This window comes from Podarcis bocagei (genome assembly GCF_964188305.1).
Source record: "Podarcis bocagei genome assembly, chromosome: 12".
Taxonomy (NCBI): Eukaryota; Metazoa; Chordata; class Lepidosauria; order Squamata; family Lacertidae; genus Podarcis; species Podarcis bocagei.
The window spans coordinates 14,048,554-14,066,884 of NC_138137.1; the positions used below are offsets into that span (position 1 = coordinate 14,048,554).

Below are 18,331 nucleotides of genomic sequence, written 5' to 3' on the forward strand. Positions count from 1 at the left end.
TCTTCTTGTTCTCTTATTCTACATGTTAAGTCTGCAAGCTGAGCAAGGTCCCAACCAAAGAAGAATGGCAACTTAAGTTGACAGAATCTGCAGACTATATAAAGCTATTTCAAACTGAAGCTCGCTTTTTATTCTAGCATCTGTAAGTAACAGCACACGTATCCAGGTATCAATACAGGGATGTTCAAAATCAACGATGACTTTACATGAAACACAAGCGCTGTGTAAAGGCGTACCTCAAATTCATGGTGATTCCAGGAGATGACATTAGCACTGCCAAGTTCTCTGTCGATCTGAAATGCCCGCATCTCAGACTCCAGGGTATCTCTTAGTTCTTCCCGCGTTTTGAAATTCCAAATCAAATTGGATCTAGCATGATCTTGGAGAAATCTTAGTACAGAAACACATGGGAAGCAGATTGTGTGTAGCATTTAACTACATGTTATGGGGGGGGGGGACTAAATTTCTGAATTTAAAGCACCCACCCACTGATAACAGTACTGGAAAGTATCAAACTGGCAACCGTGACTCACCAAGGACTAAACTAATATGTACTATGTAGTATATTCTGCTACATATATCTACAGATCTGAAAACTGCTCAGCAATTAGCATTCAAGCTAGCCAGTGTCAGCATCACCCTTGAGCCAGTGTCACCAACTAGACTCATCCACTTCAGCCCCGACTGGGCTAGGCGAGCTGGGTAGCACTTCCAGAGACCACCTTCTGCACAGGAACAGGTCAAAGTGCTGTGGACTCACAGCTTAGAGTTGTGAGCACCGGATTCACTTCCACAAGAAGACAGTCGTCGCACAGCAGAGTATAGCAGAGCATAAATGACTCGGAGAGCAGCTCTGTAGAATATCTTCTTTATTCTATCTACAACTATAATACACAACTATATACAGAGCTAAGTGAGGTCTAAACGAAAAATGCTGAACTGCACTGAGTGTCTGCAGCTGCTCTTAGCAGCAACCTTATCTATACACACGATCTCTCTCTAACACTCAGTCTCTCTCTCTCTTTCTGCTCTCTTTGATGTGATGCTGGAGCGGAATAAGTAGTGAGCAGAAAACCGGCCCTCCTCTCTGGAGAATCAGCAGAGAACATCAGCAGATTCTTGGATATGGGAGGGGTGAAATCTTCTCAGCCAGATGCTACTCTATACCAACTACAGTGGTACCTCCGTATATGTCCGCCCCGTCCAGCATCCATTTCGGCGGACGTCCGCGGCAAAGCAGGAAGGGCTTACATCTGGGTTTGCCGCTCGTGCATGAGAAGCGCTAAATTGCGCTTCACGCATGCGCAGAAACACAAACCGCTCCGCGTGTTTGCACAGAGCGGCGCTTTGTTGAGCACACTTTTCGTCAAGTGTCTGGGGCTCTGGAATGGATCCCAGACTCAAAACAAGGTACCACTGTATAGTTTTAAAGCCAACTTAAATCAATAACTTGAATGTTTGAACAAATGTAAAATAATTTAAAACTTTTTAAATTGTATTGCCCGCTTTTGGTGTTGTAAGGCAAGATATACATTAAAAAAGAAACATAAAGTATGTTTCAAACTTGTAATCCACACGCTAACCAGCTCAGGATAGCAAGTAAATAATGCTGACAGTCAGTTCAGGCAGTTTCAGTCCTTTTTATTGTATGTGTAGCTTTGGTGTAGTGGTTAAGAGTGGTAGATTCGTAATCTGGGGAACCGGGTTCTCATGTCCACTCCTCCACTTGCAGCTGCTGGGTGACCTTGGGCTAGTCACACTTCTTTGAAGTCTCTCAGCCCCACTCACCTCACAGAGTGTTTGTTGTGGGGGAGGAAGGGAAAGGCTTTGAGACTCCTTTGGGTAGTGATAAAGCAGGATATCAAATCCAAACTCTTCTTAAAGTTACAAACTATGTGCTTAAAGTAATGCACATTTAATAGGAATTAAGGGCAACAATCCCCAGAACCACTTAATGATATTCCCCCTGTTGTGTTTTTAAAATGGCTTTGCACCCTCTTTCTATAAAAGTGAGCATCTTTTTGAAACTTGGGGAAACCTCAAAAGGTTGCTTGCAACAAACCTCGGCAGCTGCTATTTAAAAAAGCAGAGTGCGCATCCCATTGGCACATGAGCATTCCTACCAAGGTTTCTCTAAATCTTCCTAAAGCACACTTCATTTCTGCAACGCGCATTTTACACAAAAGTGGCATTGCTCCAATTTTGATCTGACACGCAGTTCTTCTAATCTATACCAAAACAGGGGCGAGGGCCTGATCATTACCCCTTTTAGCAACCTTCCAGGAGCCATACATGCTTTGTGGGCGTGGAGGGGAGGCAGTGCTGGAGACAGAAGTGGGCAGCACAATGAATGCAGATTTTACCTTTGTACCTCATTTTGACACACATTCAAACATCCCTCTCTAGCCTCCATTCTGGCAAGCACAAGTCACTATCTGAGTTCCAGCCAGGCAAGGGAGAAACAAGGCCAGTGAAGATTTGTGACCGAGGGAGGGTTCAAAGGGCCAAAGAGAGGTTTGCCCATCCCTGGGCTAAAGCAAAAGAATTGTACCTGTAATAGAAGAGATCCCAGTTTGCTTGTATTTTTATCCTTTGCCTTCGTTTCCTCAGTATGACCGGCTTTTGATTAACGTTCTGCAAAGGAAGATTTGTGAATCCAAAACTGTCAACACGCTGTGAGATGAGATCGCATAGATTCCAATAAACTAAACAAAAAGTTAAATGTGTTATGTTCTACTCCAACATAGGTCTGTCTCATTGCTAAAAAGAGGCACATTTTTCCTATCTAAAGCAACAAAGTGGGGGGTGTTAGAAAACAAGAATGAACAACTTTACCAGCATGTACCAATCATATAAAAATTAAGAGAGCAAATCAAGTAAGGCTGTGACCTCTTGACTGTGACCTGGCTATCTCTTTGATTACACTTTACTGCCAATGAGTCCAACTTCTTTGGATCAGGTACTGTGGGAGCAATGCAATAAGACCACAACTGTGTTACAGAATAAATGTGCATGCAGGAAAGCCACATCTTTAGAGTGTTACCAAAATGAATGGGAATGACAAGACAATCAATCATGCCTGTTAAATCTGGAATTGTGTAACTAGAACTGGATGGATGGGGTTTAAATTGGCGAGTAGAGGATTACTTCCTTGCAGAATGGAGACATAAAGGAGCAGCTCAGAAGAATGCAAGCCAAACTTGAACGAGAAATAGTTCAAACTAACATATACAGACAGACAGGTCACTACATGCCAGGTATAATTCAAGGCCATCTACACTCTACAGAAGGGAATAAGGACTCAAGACTCACCATATTATTTCTGTCCTGGTAGTATTTGGGAAGTAGAAAGAAAAACAAAAGTTGAATTTTTAACAAAAGCTCCTCTCACATGTTTGAACACCTAGAATAATCATCTACAAGAAACCTTCCAAGGTAACTTCATCACAGAATAGAATCCTCAAATTCACCCCCAGATTCTACAGCCCATAAGTAGCTAAACACAAGACTATTTGGCAGTTAACCGTAAGGCAATGTAATTGTAGCTCTGGAAAATCTAGCTACAGTCCCCATATCATGTGTTATCTACGAAGCAACTCAACAGAAAGACCACCTGTAAACCAAAATGGAAGCCATGCCCCATTTCTCAACCTGTCACATAAAGTTTTGATATAACAGCTATATAATTTGATGTGAAGCTAAGTGGGGGTTTTTTTGGTCTTCATTTATTTCAGGTCAAGTACTTTGGACAAAGTACTTGCATACGATGCCCTGCATAAGATGCATCACCCCTTATTCCCTGCCAAGTCAAAAGCAAGTCAAATGACAAGCCCTCACACAACAAAGTGAAAGCACATTTGACAAACAGGCCATTGCGATTTAGACTTCCGTTTGTCCGAGATGCCAAAGTGCAGAATGCCAGAAGAATCACAAGTAAACCAAATGCACAAAAGAATACTAAATAAAAGCATGGGAAAACAGGATCCAGATCCTGAAAAGAGGAATTCCAAGAGGGAGCAGGGATCTAAATCACACCATTGCCCCTCCACACTTATCTAACCACCATTCATCAAGCACCACTAACAGTACATTTGGCATCAAGGAAGAGTAGCAAATTTTACCACCGCACAGCAGGCACAGAAGCCTGTTAAACTTCACAATTGCTACAAGAAGGAAGGTAGGAAAGAGGTAAAATGAATGGACAGCTTTGGCCCAATGTTACTGAAAGTATTAGGAAAGGAAGCACCAGGTCATGCATTCTACAAGGAGCGTACCAGTTGCCCAAGCTCAAAAGGTGAAAGTATGGCAGGAGCACTGCAGAACTCACACTATTTTGACCTTCTTTTTTGAGACCACAAAGAGCACTGATGTTCATTATGCAAGTCCAGTCATCACCTTTAATGGAGAAATCCTCTCCCCCACCCCTGCAAATTTCTCTTTGGATAAAAATGTATTTGGAACTTAATTAAATGCACAAAGATACCAATAAAATAAAAGCTAAGTCTTCTTCGTTAACTTTTCGGGTGGTACTATTAAAAAAAAAAAAGCATTGGTGCTTAAAGTACAAAGGCATAGGATTAAGCGTATTACCTCTTTCTGAGCTATCCCCATTTTGTCTCTCCAGTGCATCAATACCAAATCCACCTTCTCTTTGGCAAATTTTTCAACTTCTTTAGCAGCTTTTCCTGCAAGCCTTTGCCACTCTGGCACTTTATTAAATTTTCCGTATTGATCCTGCAGAACAAAGCTCATCGTTAATCCAAATTAATTTCACGGGAACTGCGAGGTGAAACACTGAAATATGTTACAATGATTATATCCAAGGCTGCCTCGTCCTCAGATCATGCACCATGTAGGGCACTAAGCAACAACAATGCAAAGGAAGGGAATTCCAGCCTCTTAAAGGTGGAGCATGTCATACTTACATTTGCAATTTTTAAGTTATCCCTAATATGCATCCGGTCAGCATCTTTTTCAGGAACAGGGTCGCTACTGTCCAGGTATAAGAGCAGGCCTGCGGGCTAAAACCACAAAAAGCTTCAAGTTTCTTGAGTCGAAGAACATATGTTTATTAACAAAACCAGAGTGGTGCATGCTCAAGTTATCTCCCGCTTCGACTACTGCAATGCACTCTATGTGGGGCATTTGAAGGTGACCCGGAAACTACAATTAATTCAGAATGTGGCAGCTAGACTGGTGACAGGGAATGGCTGCCGAGACCACATAACACCAGTATTGAAAGACCGACATTGGCTCCCAGTACGTTTCCAAGCACAATTCAAAGTGTTGGTGCTGACCTTTAAAGCCCTAAACAGCCTCAGCCCAGTATACCTGAAGGAGCGCCACCATGAAATCTTCCGTCAATATGTGTACATCCAAGTATAACATTTATTCAACACCCATTTCTACACAGCCTACTTAAAGCATTTGTTGATTAGACAGAGCTGAGTCAACTACAAAACAGCACAAGCAAAATTAAGAATGACATTTAATGTAGACTCTTACCAAAATACGCTTCAACAAGTTTAACGCCGTTGCATTTTCAGCTGTCCAGAGGCCCACTAGATGCCTACTCAGCTGTCTGAGAAATACAGAGATTGATAAATGTGCTACTTATTTGCCAGAAAATGATTAAACTTCAGACCATGTAATACGTTTCATTGTTTTGCAGCTGCTGTTAAATATATGGAGTCTAACTCCCAACTTAACTGTATTTCTGCTATGCAGCCTACACTTCCTGAAGTCTTAGGATAGACTACAAATAACTGTACTTAGATTGCAGACTTCTTAATGCCAACTGTAAGCACTGGTTATCTGTGGTTATTTTTCAAATTGCCATTACCACAGAACAGTGGTTTTCAGCATGTTCTCTCCAATAATTTTGCCTACTGATTTCTAACCTGCTACCTTCAATTCAGGTGGTCTACTCAGTGGTAGGGTGGGACGGGACAAAACGTTAATGAGACACGTACTGTCTGTGCAGTGATCAGTTGGGAAAAGGCAGGTTATACAATTAGGAGGTTATCATACAAGAGGAATGATAGCAAGCAAGCGACATAGACTTACCTATTCGTAAGCATCCTTTGATCTGTGCTTATTGTAAACATAGCAGTGTGCAAATGACGAGGTAAGGCACCTTCGCTGAGGGCAAGATCTTGCATTTTGGTTGCTATTTCCTTGTCTCCCTCCTTTGGAAACAGAGCAAGAGGATAACCATGAAAGAATCTTAGTTAAGTTGTTCTGCCTTTAGCTTGCAATGCCAAACAATGGAGTGTTTGGAATCAGAGATAATATACTGCTTTCACAGCGTAGACGGTATTTAAAATGAAGGTACTTTATAAAACTATGTGCTTTTTTTTACCTCTGCCATGTCCCTTGGCTACAGGGAGAACTGAAGAGTAGTTTGCTTTCATATTTTTCAAATAGAGAACGTGGCCATGATGTTTTATTCTGTTTTAATATTCTGTTGGGAGCCGCCCAGAGTGGCTGGGGAAACCCAGCCAGATGGGCAGGGTATAAATAATAAATTATTGTTATTATTACTCCTAGCTCCCAGGCTATTTCGGCACAAACTAATGTGCATTTGTTGGTGGCTGGGTAGATTTTAGTTTCATGATAATATCTCCCTTTTGGAGTTAAATGATTTGCCTGTGGTTGCTATTTCTAAGGATGTTAGGTATTTAGAGTTGTTTAGGATTCAAAATTGAATTTTACTGAATTCACTGTATTTCATTCTGTGTGCTACCTAGAATTTACGAAGTGGTTTGTGTGTGTGTGTGTGTGTGTGTGTGTGTGTGTGAATAATTCTCTGTATATTGGGTCTGCCATCCTTTTGGGGCTTATGAACACATTTCATTTCATTCCAAATTTCAGAAGGGTGTTTCCTGAAGGTGATGAATCAAACCACCCAGTTGGCCACAGTTACCTTTTTTACTACTATACGTTTAGTACAGTGTTCTTTCAGTAGTTTGGCTGATGTTCTTGCTGTTTTTCCAATTATAGTGGTATCTAGGTTTGCAAACAGTCTGGTTTGCATACGTTTTGGATTACAAACACGTCAAATCCGGAAATGTGTGTCCTGGTTTGCAAACTTTTTTTGGATTACAAACAAATGTTTTTTTGGAGGCCCCATTGGCAAAAGCGCGCCTTGGGTTACAACCTGCTTTGGTTTACAAATGGACCTCCAGAACATATTATGGTTGTAAACCAAGGTGCCACTGTACTATTTTCCTTATGTGAGCTGAGTTATATAGCCTGCCTGTTCCTGTAGCTTGTCAGTCAAGAGATTGAAGTGATGGGTGTGTGTCTCATGGACAAAGAACAGTCTACGATTCCTGTCTGCAGCCACAAGAGAGCAGCATCACTCAACACCCCTGAGAAAACACCCTCAAGATGTGAGCCAACTTCTCCTTCCAAACAGCTGAATGCCTGTGCAATAAGTTATAACAGAAAATTTTCTTCCTGGAAAAAAAAGGCTTTGGATGCATGTCCGATTAACTAAGCAATTCCTATTTATAAGGAAGTAAAACATGACAAGACTGCATAGATGCATTACCTCTATTATTGCCTTCATAACCAATCCAGCTCCTTTCACAATGGCCATGGAAGGATGCTGCAAAACAAGTAATAAAAAGGCGTGTATGGATAGCAAAGTTGGTTAGAGCATGGTGCTGATAATGCCAAGATTGCAGGTTCGATTCCCATGAGGGACAGCTGAATATTCCTGCACTGAGGGGCTGGACTAGATGATCCTCAGGGTCCCTTCCAACTCTATGATCTATCATTATTATTTCCCACTACAGCATTAAGTGACCTGTTACAGTAAAGAATTTACAGTACTGGGACAGATTTAATACACAGATCTAGAACCACAGCTGTCATTCTGGCTCTTGCTACTTGTTGAGGGTTTTAATGGGTTTTCCAATCAAAAGCCTCTCTGCTCCAAAGCTGGACCTGTTCCCATACAACAAAGTTCTTAGCCTACAAAAATGGGAGTTAGTAAAATAATGTGGGACAGCTTGCATTATATGTTATGGCAAATTACCATCATACGGTGTTAATTTCCCTCAAGAGTAATAGGTCAGTTCAACTAGCAGGAGAAACAAGGTGGAATCTTTGCTGTCTCCCTTTGCTGTCTCCACACTGAGAGCCAGTGTGGTGTAGTGGTTAAGAGCGGTAGTCACGTAATCTGGGAAACCGGGTTCGTGTCTCCGCTCCTCCACATGCAGCTGCTGGGTGACCTTGGGCCAGTCACACTTCTGTGAAGTCTCTCAGCCCCACTCACCTCACAGAGTGTTTGTTGTGGGGGAGGAAGGGAAAGGAGAATGTTAGCCGCTTTGAGACTCCTGAAGGGGAGTGAAAGGCGGGATATCAAATCCAAATCCAAACTCTTAACGTTAAACTCACCTGAAAGAGCTTGAAGAGGGTTCTCCCATTAGATGCAACCATCTCTAGTAACATATCAAACTGCTGCCCTTCCGTCGTCTCACTATATGGAGCACAGAGGGCAAAAGTAAGGAAGTCCAAAAGTGAACTGATAACTAGGGCACCTGTTCCATGTTCCTGAAATTGAAAAAGGAAGATCAGATATGTCAGATAAAGCAGCATGCAAAAATAGATGAATATGCTTTTTGAAAAACTCTCGCTAAAATTGTCTTTGGCTTATGAGCTACAAAGTGGCACTCCCTTGCTATGTCTCACTGCCTCCGCTTAGGTTTTCAAATACAACTGTGTATTCAACGGAGAGGCATGATCAGACCAAAACCAAGACGCAAGACAGAACATCCTTACAAATCTCTAAATTATCTAAACTGTAGGACCTCTGTCCCACATATCCACCCCACCCCCCACAAAACATAGAACCCTTTATTATTTGACTGATGTGAAATATTTACCACATGGGAATTAAATTTCTCCAACAAGTTTTCCAAGAACTTCTTTGAAGAAAGAAGAGATGCTTTATTTAGTTGTTCTTGCCTCAGGTCATAATCATCATGCATAGGCTATGGATAAAAGATAGCATTTCATCAGAATGTAGGTCTCAAACACTCTTAAGGCTCTAGCTAAATGGAAACACGTGCTAGCAGGAAATGCATGATAAAAATTAAAGAGTTCATAGTTTGCCTTATTTGTTCCAAAATAACATAGATAGGGGATGCGGGTGGCACTGTGGTCTAAACCACAGAGTCTAGGGCTTGCCAATCAGAAGGTTGGTGGTTCGAATCCCCGCGATGGGGTGAGCTCCCATTGCTCGGTCCCTGCTCCTGCCAACCTAGCAGTTCAAAAGCACGTCAAAGTGCAAGTAGATAAATAGGTACCACTCCGGCGGGAAGTTAAACGGCATTTCCGTGCGCTGCTCTGGTTCGCCAGAAGCGGCTTGGTCATGCTGGCCACATGACCCGGAAGCTGTACGCCGGCTCCCTTGGCCAATAAAGCGAGATGAGCGCCGCAACCCCAGAGTCGGTCACGACTGGACCTAATGGTCAGGGGTCCCTTTACCTTTAACATAGATAGGCTATGCTCTTGGGAGGTCATATATCAAGACAACATCCATTCTTTAAATGAGATACACTGCAATATCCTACTTGCTAAAACGATGGTTCTTATAACATCAGAAAATCTACTTAAGCTAAAACAAGTCACTCAAGCTTCCTTGTGTAGCTAAGGCTCTCCGCCCTTTACTCCTCCCCTGCTCCACCATCAAGGATCACATAATCCCCACACCCGTAAAGGAAGAGAGAAAAAGCTTCTTGCTCCTCTAACATTGTCCCCACCATTGATTGATTAGGTATACAGTATTTAGCCTTGGGGAGAGCTGAATAGGCAGTTACCTGTTTATCACTCAAAACCTGTACTGATGGGGTTCAGATAAAGCTATACAACTCCACATAGTGCTGCTTCTTCCTATGGAGGCTATGACATTGTAGGAATTATAACCCATCAAACCAAGAAAATAAATATCCTATTTTAGCTTACTCGTATTAAGAGTACTCACACACATGAGGGCACATAGCATATCAATGGAAGCGTGAGTTACTCCATCATTGTTCCTTTTAAGAGCTTTCACGACCTTCACTCCCAGGCGCTCTCGAAACCTTTCAAAACATAGCAAAGCATCAGATCGAATACTGAAATAGTAGCAGTATTTTGACAAATATCAAAAGCCCTAACTTAAAATGTATATAAATAAACACTCAAGCATAACTGACAGCAGCATATTTGGGGAACAGTAAACTTGAACATTACTAAAAGTTCAGTCAATTACTTCTCTTTTTAGATTTTTCAAAATTATTCATGAAAGTTCAATGATATGGCCTAGCAGTTGTGGACAGTATAAGTGCCAGTAAAAAGAAAAACTTCTAATAAGCTACAGCTAAATAATTGCCCCTTCATGGATCACTGCCTTGCCGTGGCGAAGGGGCTTGAAGAACTCAGAGAAGCTATGAACTATGCTGAGCTGGGCACCCAAGATGAACAGGTCATAGTGGAGAGTTTTGACCAAACGTGATCCACCTGGAGTAGGAACCGGCAAGCCACTCCAGTATCCCTGCCAAGAAAACTCCATGGACAAAGACAACAGGCATATAAAAGTTATGACGCTGGAAGATGAGCCCCTCAGGTCGGAAGGTGTCCAACATGCTACTGGGGAAGAGCGGAGGACAAGTACAAGTAGATCCAGAGCTGATGAAGCAGCTGGGCCAAAGCCGAAAGGACGCTCAGTTGCGGATATGCATGGAAGCGAAAGGAAAGTCCAATGCTGTAAAGAAAAATATTGCATAGGAACCTGGAATGTAAGAACCATGAACCTGGGTAAGTTGGATGTGGTCAAAAATGAGATGGCAAGAATAAATATTGACATCCTGGGCATCAGTGAGCTAAAATGGACGGGAATGGGCGAATTCAGTTCGGATGACTATCATATCTACTACTGTGGGCAAGAAACCCGTAAAAGAAATGGAGTGGCCCTCATAGTCAACAAAAGAGTGGCGAAAGCTGTACTGGGATGCAGTCTCAAAAATGATAGAATGATCTCGATACGAATCCAAGGCAGACCTTTTAACATCACAGTAATCCAAGTTTATGCACCAACTACTGGTGCTGAAGAAACTGAAATTGACCAATTCTATGAAGAATTACAAGACCTTATAGAAGTGACACCAAAGAAGGATGTTCTGCTCATTATAGGGGATTGGAATGCTAAAGTAGGGAATCAAGAGATAAAAGGAACAACTGGCAAGTTTGGCCTTGGAGATCAAAACGAAGCAGGGCAAAGGCTAATAGAGTTCTGCCAAGAGAACAAGCTGGTCATCACAAACACGCTTTTCCAACAACACAAGAGACGACTCTACACATGGACATCCCCAGATGGGCAACATCGAAATCAGATTGATTATATTCTCTGCAGCCAAAGATGGAGAAGCTCTATACAGTCAGCAAAAACAAGACCTGGAGCTGACTGTGGCTCAGATCATCAGCTTCTTATAGCAAAATTCAAGCTTAAACTGAAGAAAGTAGGAAAAACCACTGGACAGGTAAGATACAATCTAAACCAAATCCCTTATGAATACACAGTGGAAGTGAGGAACAGGTTTAAGGATTTAGATTTGCTGGACAGAGTGCCTGAAGAAATATGGGTGGAGGCTCGCAACATTATACAGGAGGCAGCAACTAAAACCATCCCAATGAAAAAGAAATGCAAGAAAGCAAAGTGGCTGTCCAACGAGGCCTTACAAATAGCGGGGGAGAGAAGGCAAGCAAAATGCGAGGGAGATAATGAAAGATACAAGAAATTGAATGCAGATTTCCAAAGAATAGCAAGGAGAGACAAGAAGGCCTTCTTAAACGAGCAATGCAAAGAATTAGAGGAAAGCAACAGAATGGGAAGAACCAGAGTTCTGTTCAAGAAAATCGGAAATATGAAAGGAACATTTCGTACAAAGATTACCATAATAAAGGACAAAAGTGGTAAAGACCTAACTGAAGCAGAAGACATCAAGAAGAGGTGGCAAGAATACACAGAGGAATTATACCAGAAAGATATGGATGTCTCGTACACCCCAGGTAGTGTGGTTGCTGACCTTGAGCCAGACATCCTGGAGAGTGAAGTCAAATGGGCCTTAGAAAGCACTGCAAATAACAAGGCCAGTGGAAGTGATGGTATTCCAGCTGAACTGTTTAAAATTTTAAAAGATGATGCTGTTAAGGTGCTACACTCAATATGCCAGCAAGTTTGGAAAACTCAGCAGTGGCCAGAGGATTGGAGAAGATCAGTCTACATCCCAATCCCAAAGAAAGGCAGTGCTAAAGAATGCTCCAACTACCGCACAATTGCACTCATTTCACACGCTAGCAAGGTTATGCTTAAAATTCTACAAGGAAGGCTCAAGCAGTATGTGGACCGAGAACTCCCAGAAGTGCAAGCTGGATTTAGAAGAGGCAGAGGAACCAGAGACCAAATTGCAAACATGCGCTGGATTATGGAGAAAGCTAGAGAGTTCCAGAAAGACATCTACTTCTGCTTCATTGACTATGCAAAAGCCTTTGACTGTGTTGACCACAGCAAACTATGGCAAGTTCTTAAAGAAATGGGAGTGCCTGATCACCTCATCTGTCTCCTGAGAAATCTCTATGTGGGACAAGAAGCTACAGTTAGAACTGGATATGGAACAACTGATTGGTTCCAAATTGGGAAAGGAGTACGGCAAGGCTGTATATTGTCTCCCTGCTTATTTAACTTATATGCAGAATTCATCATGCGAAAGGCTGGGTTGGATGAATCCCAAGCCGGAATTAAGATTGCCGGAAGAAATATCAACAACCTCAGATATGCAGATGACACAACCTTGATGGCAGAAAGTGAAGAGGAATTAAAGAACCTTTTAATGTGGGTGAAAGAGGAGAGCGCAAAATATGGTCTGAAGCTCAACATCAAAAAAACGAAGATCATGGCCACTGGGCCCATCACCTCCTGGCAAATAGAAGGGGAAGAAATGGAGGCAGTGAGAGATTTTACCTTCTTGGGTTCCATGATCAGTGCAGATGATGACAGCAGTCACGAAATTAAAAGACGCCTGCTCCTTGGGAGAAAGGCGATGGCAAACCTAGACAACATCTTAAAAAGCAGAGACATCACCTTGCCAACAAAGATCCGTATAGTAAAAGCCATGGTTTTCCCAGTAGTGATGTATGGAAGTGAGAGCTGGACCATAAAGAAGGCTGATCGTCGAAGAATTGATGCTTTTGAATTATGGTGCTGGAGGAGACTCTTGAGAGTCCCATGGACTGCAAGAAGATCAAACCTCTCCATTCTTAAGGAAATCAGCCCTGAGTGCTCACTGGAAGGACAGATCGTGAAGCTGAGGCTCCAATACTTTGGCCACCTCATGAGAAGAGAAGACTCCCTGGAAAAGACCATGATGTTGGGAAAGATGGAGGGCACAAGGAGAAGGGGACGACAGAGAATGAGATGGTTGGATGGTGTTCTTGAAGCTACCAGCATGAGTTTGATCAAACTGCGGGAGGCAGTGGAGGACAGAAGTGCCTGGCGTGCTCTGGTCCAGGGGGTCACGAAGAGTCGGACACGACTAAACGACTAAACAACAACAACAACAACAACAACAAATAATTGCTGCCAAGAATAGCAGGGGGAAAACAAGCGCATCAAGACCTTGTCTGTCACGGGAAATGAATTACATGGCTAAGTGCAACTGAGCTGCCAAACTGTGTTTGAAGAGCAAAGTTTAAGAATAGTAAAAGCTGGGGATCAATGGCTGGACCTGGGAACACAAAAGCTGTAGCATTACTGAGCCTAATGCATTTGGTCAGCAATCTGGATGGGAGGCCACTGAGAGGCCCATAAAAGATCGGGTGGTACTTTTTATTTAACTAACAGAACTAAAGTCATCAGGTGTCCCAAAAACCCCAAGCACAATCAAAGTAAATAGATGTGCAGAAGCCAAAAGGGAAAAAAATCATTTCCAGCACTAAACCTCCAATACATTTATAGAGTTGATCCAGTGATTATTAGAAAGGGTAACAGTTCTTCCACCTGCTTCTACACCTTTTAATAGATACTCATAACTGTGTGCATGCTTGCAGCACTAGGTACATAAATTTCACTCTTAAGATCTTTGTAATTACTGCTGTACAGAGCTATAATCAAACTTGTAGTTTAAAATGAGTGAAAAACTTGAGGGCTATTTCCAAGACGCCATCCTCCTTTAACTGTAGTTAAATAACCCAGCACTGTCCATAAATTGTTGGCATCCGGCAGTCTTGGGAGACAATGGAGGAGTGCGCTGTTGAGGATGAAATCAAATCGTTGGTAAGTAACAGTGCCTGCTGGGGCTGTAGAGACTGATATGGGAGAGACATGTTTTGTTGCAACTGGGGCAAATAAAGGCATTTGGTTGTGCTGCTTGCATTCTGTGGACATAAGCAAGCCAGCACAGATGTCGCTGAGACAAGAGTTTGAACATACTGGGAATGTGGGCTTGGGAGAGCGCATCTGTTTGAGACTCCTGCCACGTGATGCCCCAAATCTCCCTGACACAGTGCATGTGGAAGGCATTGAGGTGCCGCTCTGTGTGGTCGCTTGGTTGTCCACAATTCGCTTCCATAAAGCAGCGTGCTCAACACGCAATCTTCATCTTAGTACTGGTCATTAGCATCACATTCTCCCAGGCCGCTTTGGAGAGGTGAGCCATTGCCATAGCTGCCTTGCCAATACACCTGTCCAGCTCAGTGTTGATGGAAATCTTGCTGGTTATGGTGGAAACCAGGTAGACAAAACTGCCTACCACCTCAAGAGTGTGGTCACCAGTGCTGATGCATGGGGTGCAACACAAGATGTTGATCTTCATCGGGCTAATGGTAAGGCTGAGCTATCTGCTGGCTTCGGCAAAACTGTCTATACATACATCACTGATAATATGTACCACTGAGATCAGCTAACAATAGTGAAGAGCAAAGCAAGGGAGATGGGACAGTTACAGCAGTATTGATGTTGCTTCGCAGAAACCATTGTGGAAGACTCAAACTTCAGAATTGGGCTCAGAACACAAGTAACTCACAGACTTGCTGCTGAAAGCCAAGTACCTACCTTGGAAGTTGAGTGAAAGCAAGGAATCCTGCTTTGGATGCAACTAATCTTCTAACAGCTTGGAACTGGCTTTCAAGCTCTGCGGTTGATGCTGTCATGTCACCCTCTTGCGAGAGCAACGCTGTTATGGCATTGTTGATTAGCTTCTCTTTGTTTTCTGAAAACAAGCCCTGAAGGAAGGCGGAAAGGTGTTAACCCTTTGGACAGGAGCAGAAGAGAAAATGTACAGAAGAATGACTTTTTAACTTACATCCTGTGTCACTGCATGCAGAACTCCACTATAGGAAATGTTGGAGTTGAACCTAAAAACAGCATCTGCAAAGTTGCCATCTGCAACAGGACAGGCATGGATATAAGTGTCAGGCAGACTGATATTGCAGCACCGTCAGCGCAGCTTGCTTTGCAAAAAGCTTGCAACGCACTCGTTTCAAATATTAGAAACCGAAAGCAGAAGACTTACTTGGAGGTGCTGCCAAGAACCTGAGATGAAGGCTTTCGACTTCCTCTTCCACGGGCATGCTCAACAAGCCCCACCGCTGCCCCTTGTCCGTTGGTGTCATTTTCACACAGACATCCCTATTTCCAGAGGCTCTTACTCCATCCAGCAAACTGGCTAACAATGAGTCCCTAGGAAAATTGTCCCAACAATTAGCTTTTCCAGCCAATGATGCTAAGCGTGCTTATAAGAATACAAGAACATACACATTTCATTCTGCTAAAGATTATATAGGGCAAGTGCTGCAAACACGGAATTTACTTTAATTTGTAGACTGCCCTTCATCCAAAGATCACACGGCAGTTCACAACGTAAGAATGCTGCGTAATAGGAAGTTTTAACTGGATAGTCCTTTCAATACACTCTAACCTGTATCACGGCACTGCAGGGGGTGACTTGAGGGAAAGGAAAGTGATTAAGGCAACATGTTGACATATGGAGATCTGATAACTAGCTTGTGATTAAGTGAGAGGGAAACTGTGGTTTAATGAATAGCTTTCTGCAAGGTAATAGGAGAGACAACAATACATTTCCCATATCATCATCATCATCTGCACTCATCTGCAGAGATAGGGAATAAAACTGATAGGTTTAGGTGAGACATTTTCCAGTGAGTCCTTTAAGTATTTTTAAAACTCAGTAAGGACAAAAGCCTACCTGCATATCGCATTTTTACTGGTAATTCATTGCTTTGTGTATCTGATTTTTCTATTTTTCCTTCTGGGATAGAACTGGATTCTTTAAAAATACAAACAAACAAACAAACCCTAATGGCTATTCCTACCTACCTATACCTATCTGTTGGGTAACTTATTTCAGAATCCTATTTGAATCCTCTGTAGTTTTTGCAAGGCTTGATGTCAAGAAGCTACTGTATTCCCTCCCGGAGGTGGCATAAGCTTAAAATGAATCAAATGTAAATGCAGTATTGCGACCTGGTTGTAGGAGTGAAACTAACTATGTAAGCACTGCGTGGTTTACCCAAGACATGCCAGTAAAGAACAACCGTTCAAGAACTGTTTAAAAATACCTCTCTGTTGAAGAATATTTTCGGATTTGTCCCTTGATAAACTCTATGGTAAAAAGCTGTGGATTTTCAGAATCGCACACAAGCGCAAATACCTTTAAAGAAAGAGTGTATCAAACAGGTTGTCATTATTCTGCACACTGTATTTAAATGACACACTCAAAGTTTCAGTACTGTAAACGACATACTCTTTGTTTTTTCTACATCCCACTATGGTTGCATTTGAGCTGGTTACCAATCTTGTTGTGTAAACTTCAGATTTTAATAGACGTACAACAGTAGATTTAGATAGCTTAAAGGTTACTATTCCCTCCCACCCCATCCAAAGCTCTAAAAAAGTTTCCGCCCTACCTCTCCTAAGGGTTTCAGTGTTGCAATATTGTAGGTAGCTGGGTCCCGTTCCACTAAGCACGTTTCTGTAAGAGCCAATATCCTTTTCACTGGTTCCTTTTAAACAAAAAACAAAAATAAAGGGAAGAGGCTTAAATTCAAATTGCTATAGTCACAGACACCAAATAAGATTGGGTCGCCATGTTCCAAAGTTCAAAAACCCAGACAACCCCCCCCCCATCACACACATTTGGGACACACACACACAAACACCACCCCACATCTCTGTTGCCCGCCTTACTTTTCTATCTTTGGCTTCCTGCTCAAGGTGTGAGGGTGCTGGGCTTGTCCCTAGTCTCTGCTTGTCCCTAGTCCAAAGAAGCAGTCCCAGTGCCTCATTGGAGAAGCCGCTGATGCCACTGCTACCAAAGGCCGCCTGGCGAGTCCACTGCCTGCACCAGATTGCAGAGGCCCTCCGTGATCTGCTGCGAGCAGTGGGCTTGCCAGGCGGCCTTTGGTGGCAAGCTCCTGTTGCTGCTGCTGCTCCTCCAGCGAGGCGCTTCTTCTCGGCACGTCCCTAGTCTGCTCGGAAGCTGGGGTGAGCTGAGATGAAGCAGGCCCAGGGCCTCGCTGGAGGAGCCGCCAAGGGCCGCCTGGTGAGTTGCCAACCAGGGCTGCCGTACGTCTGGTTTCTCCCATTTGATCGATTTATGGAAATTCCGCCTGGATGTTACTGCCGCCCGCCGAATCCCAGATATGTCTGGGGAAAGCCAGATGTATGGCAACGCTAAAGTAAGAGATGTCACATTAGGGACAATTTTCTTCTGGTAGCAAGTAATGTCGATTGCTATGATTTGGATCCAGACTCGGCCATAATTAACTGCAGGCTTCCAAGTGTTTTGGACTATCAATCCCATTAGCCCTGGCCAACACAGCTGATGAGTGTTGTAATCCAATATACCTACAGGGCATCAGGATGGAGAAAGCCTGTTAGTTTCTATGGGTTTGTTCTAAGTATGACCAAACCTTGATTCAACCCAATGGCCATGATCCTATTGCTTACCCCCTCTCCCCATATGAACGTACCCAGACCCTGAGATCATCTTCTGAGGCCCTGTTCTTTCATCTCCTCCATGGGAGGGGTCCAGAGGGTGGCAACATGCGCACGGGACTTTTCTATAGTGGATTCCCATTTGTGGAAGGCTTTGCCCAGGGAGGCTCACCTGACACCTTCATTATACATCTTTAGGTGCCAGGCGAAAAAGTTCCTCTTCAACTAGGCCTTCGGCTGATTAACATTCTATGCCCCTTTCATAAATGTGTTTGTGGGAGGGCGGGGGTTATTGGTCTGTTTGGTTCTTGTTCTGAATATGCATTT

At 43.0% G+C, this 18,331-nt stretch overlaps 1 protein-coding gene across 3 annotated transcripts in view; it reads right to left on the reverse strand.

Moving 5' to 3' along the window:
- Nucleotides 1–18,331, reverse strand: part of DNAJC13 (DnaJ heat shock protein family (Hsp40) member C13) — a 67,803-nt gene that overhangs the window by 30,978 nt on the left and 18,494 nt on the right. For 2 of the 3 annotated variants that reach the window (XR_014000935.1, XM_081164253.1), the window contains exons 8-23: nt 16,975–17,070; nt 16,627–16,718; nt 15,561–15,727; nt 15,351–15,430; nt 15,101–15,270; nt 9,995–10,094; nt 8,895–9,002; nt 8,407–8,562; nt 7,556–7,612; nt 6,067–6,188; nt 5,506–5,581; nt 4,926–5,021; nt 4,591–4,734; nt 3,313–3,327; nt 2,552–2,634; nt 237–390 (exon numbers count right to left, since the gene is read on the reverse strand). Coding sequence is in view for 2 of the 3 variants with exons in the window: in XM_081164253.1 (XP_081020379.1) it covers nt 237–390; nt 2,552–2,634; nt 3,313–3,327; nt 4,591–4,734; nt 4,926–5,021; nt 5,506–5,581; nt 6,067–6,188; nt 7,556–7,612; nt 8,407–8,562; nt 8,895–9,002; nt 9,995–10,094; nt 15,101–15,270; nt 15,351–15,430; nt 15,561–15,727; nt 16,627–16,718; nt 16,975–17,070 (1,716 nt within the window). In the remaining variant the exon portion in view is untranslated. The remainder of the gene's footprint in view (nt 1–236; nt 391–2,551; nt 2,635–3,312; nt 3,328–4,590; nt 4,735–4,925; nt 5,022–5,505; nt 5,582–6,066; nt 6,189–7,555; nt 7,613–8,406; nt 8,563–8,894; nt 9,003–9,994; nt 10,095–15,100; nt 15,271–15,350; nt 15,431–15,560; nt 15,728–16,626; nt 16,719–16,974; nt 17,071–18,331) is intronic. The other variant, XM_081164254.1, reaches the window with a different exon arrangement.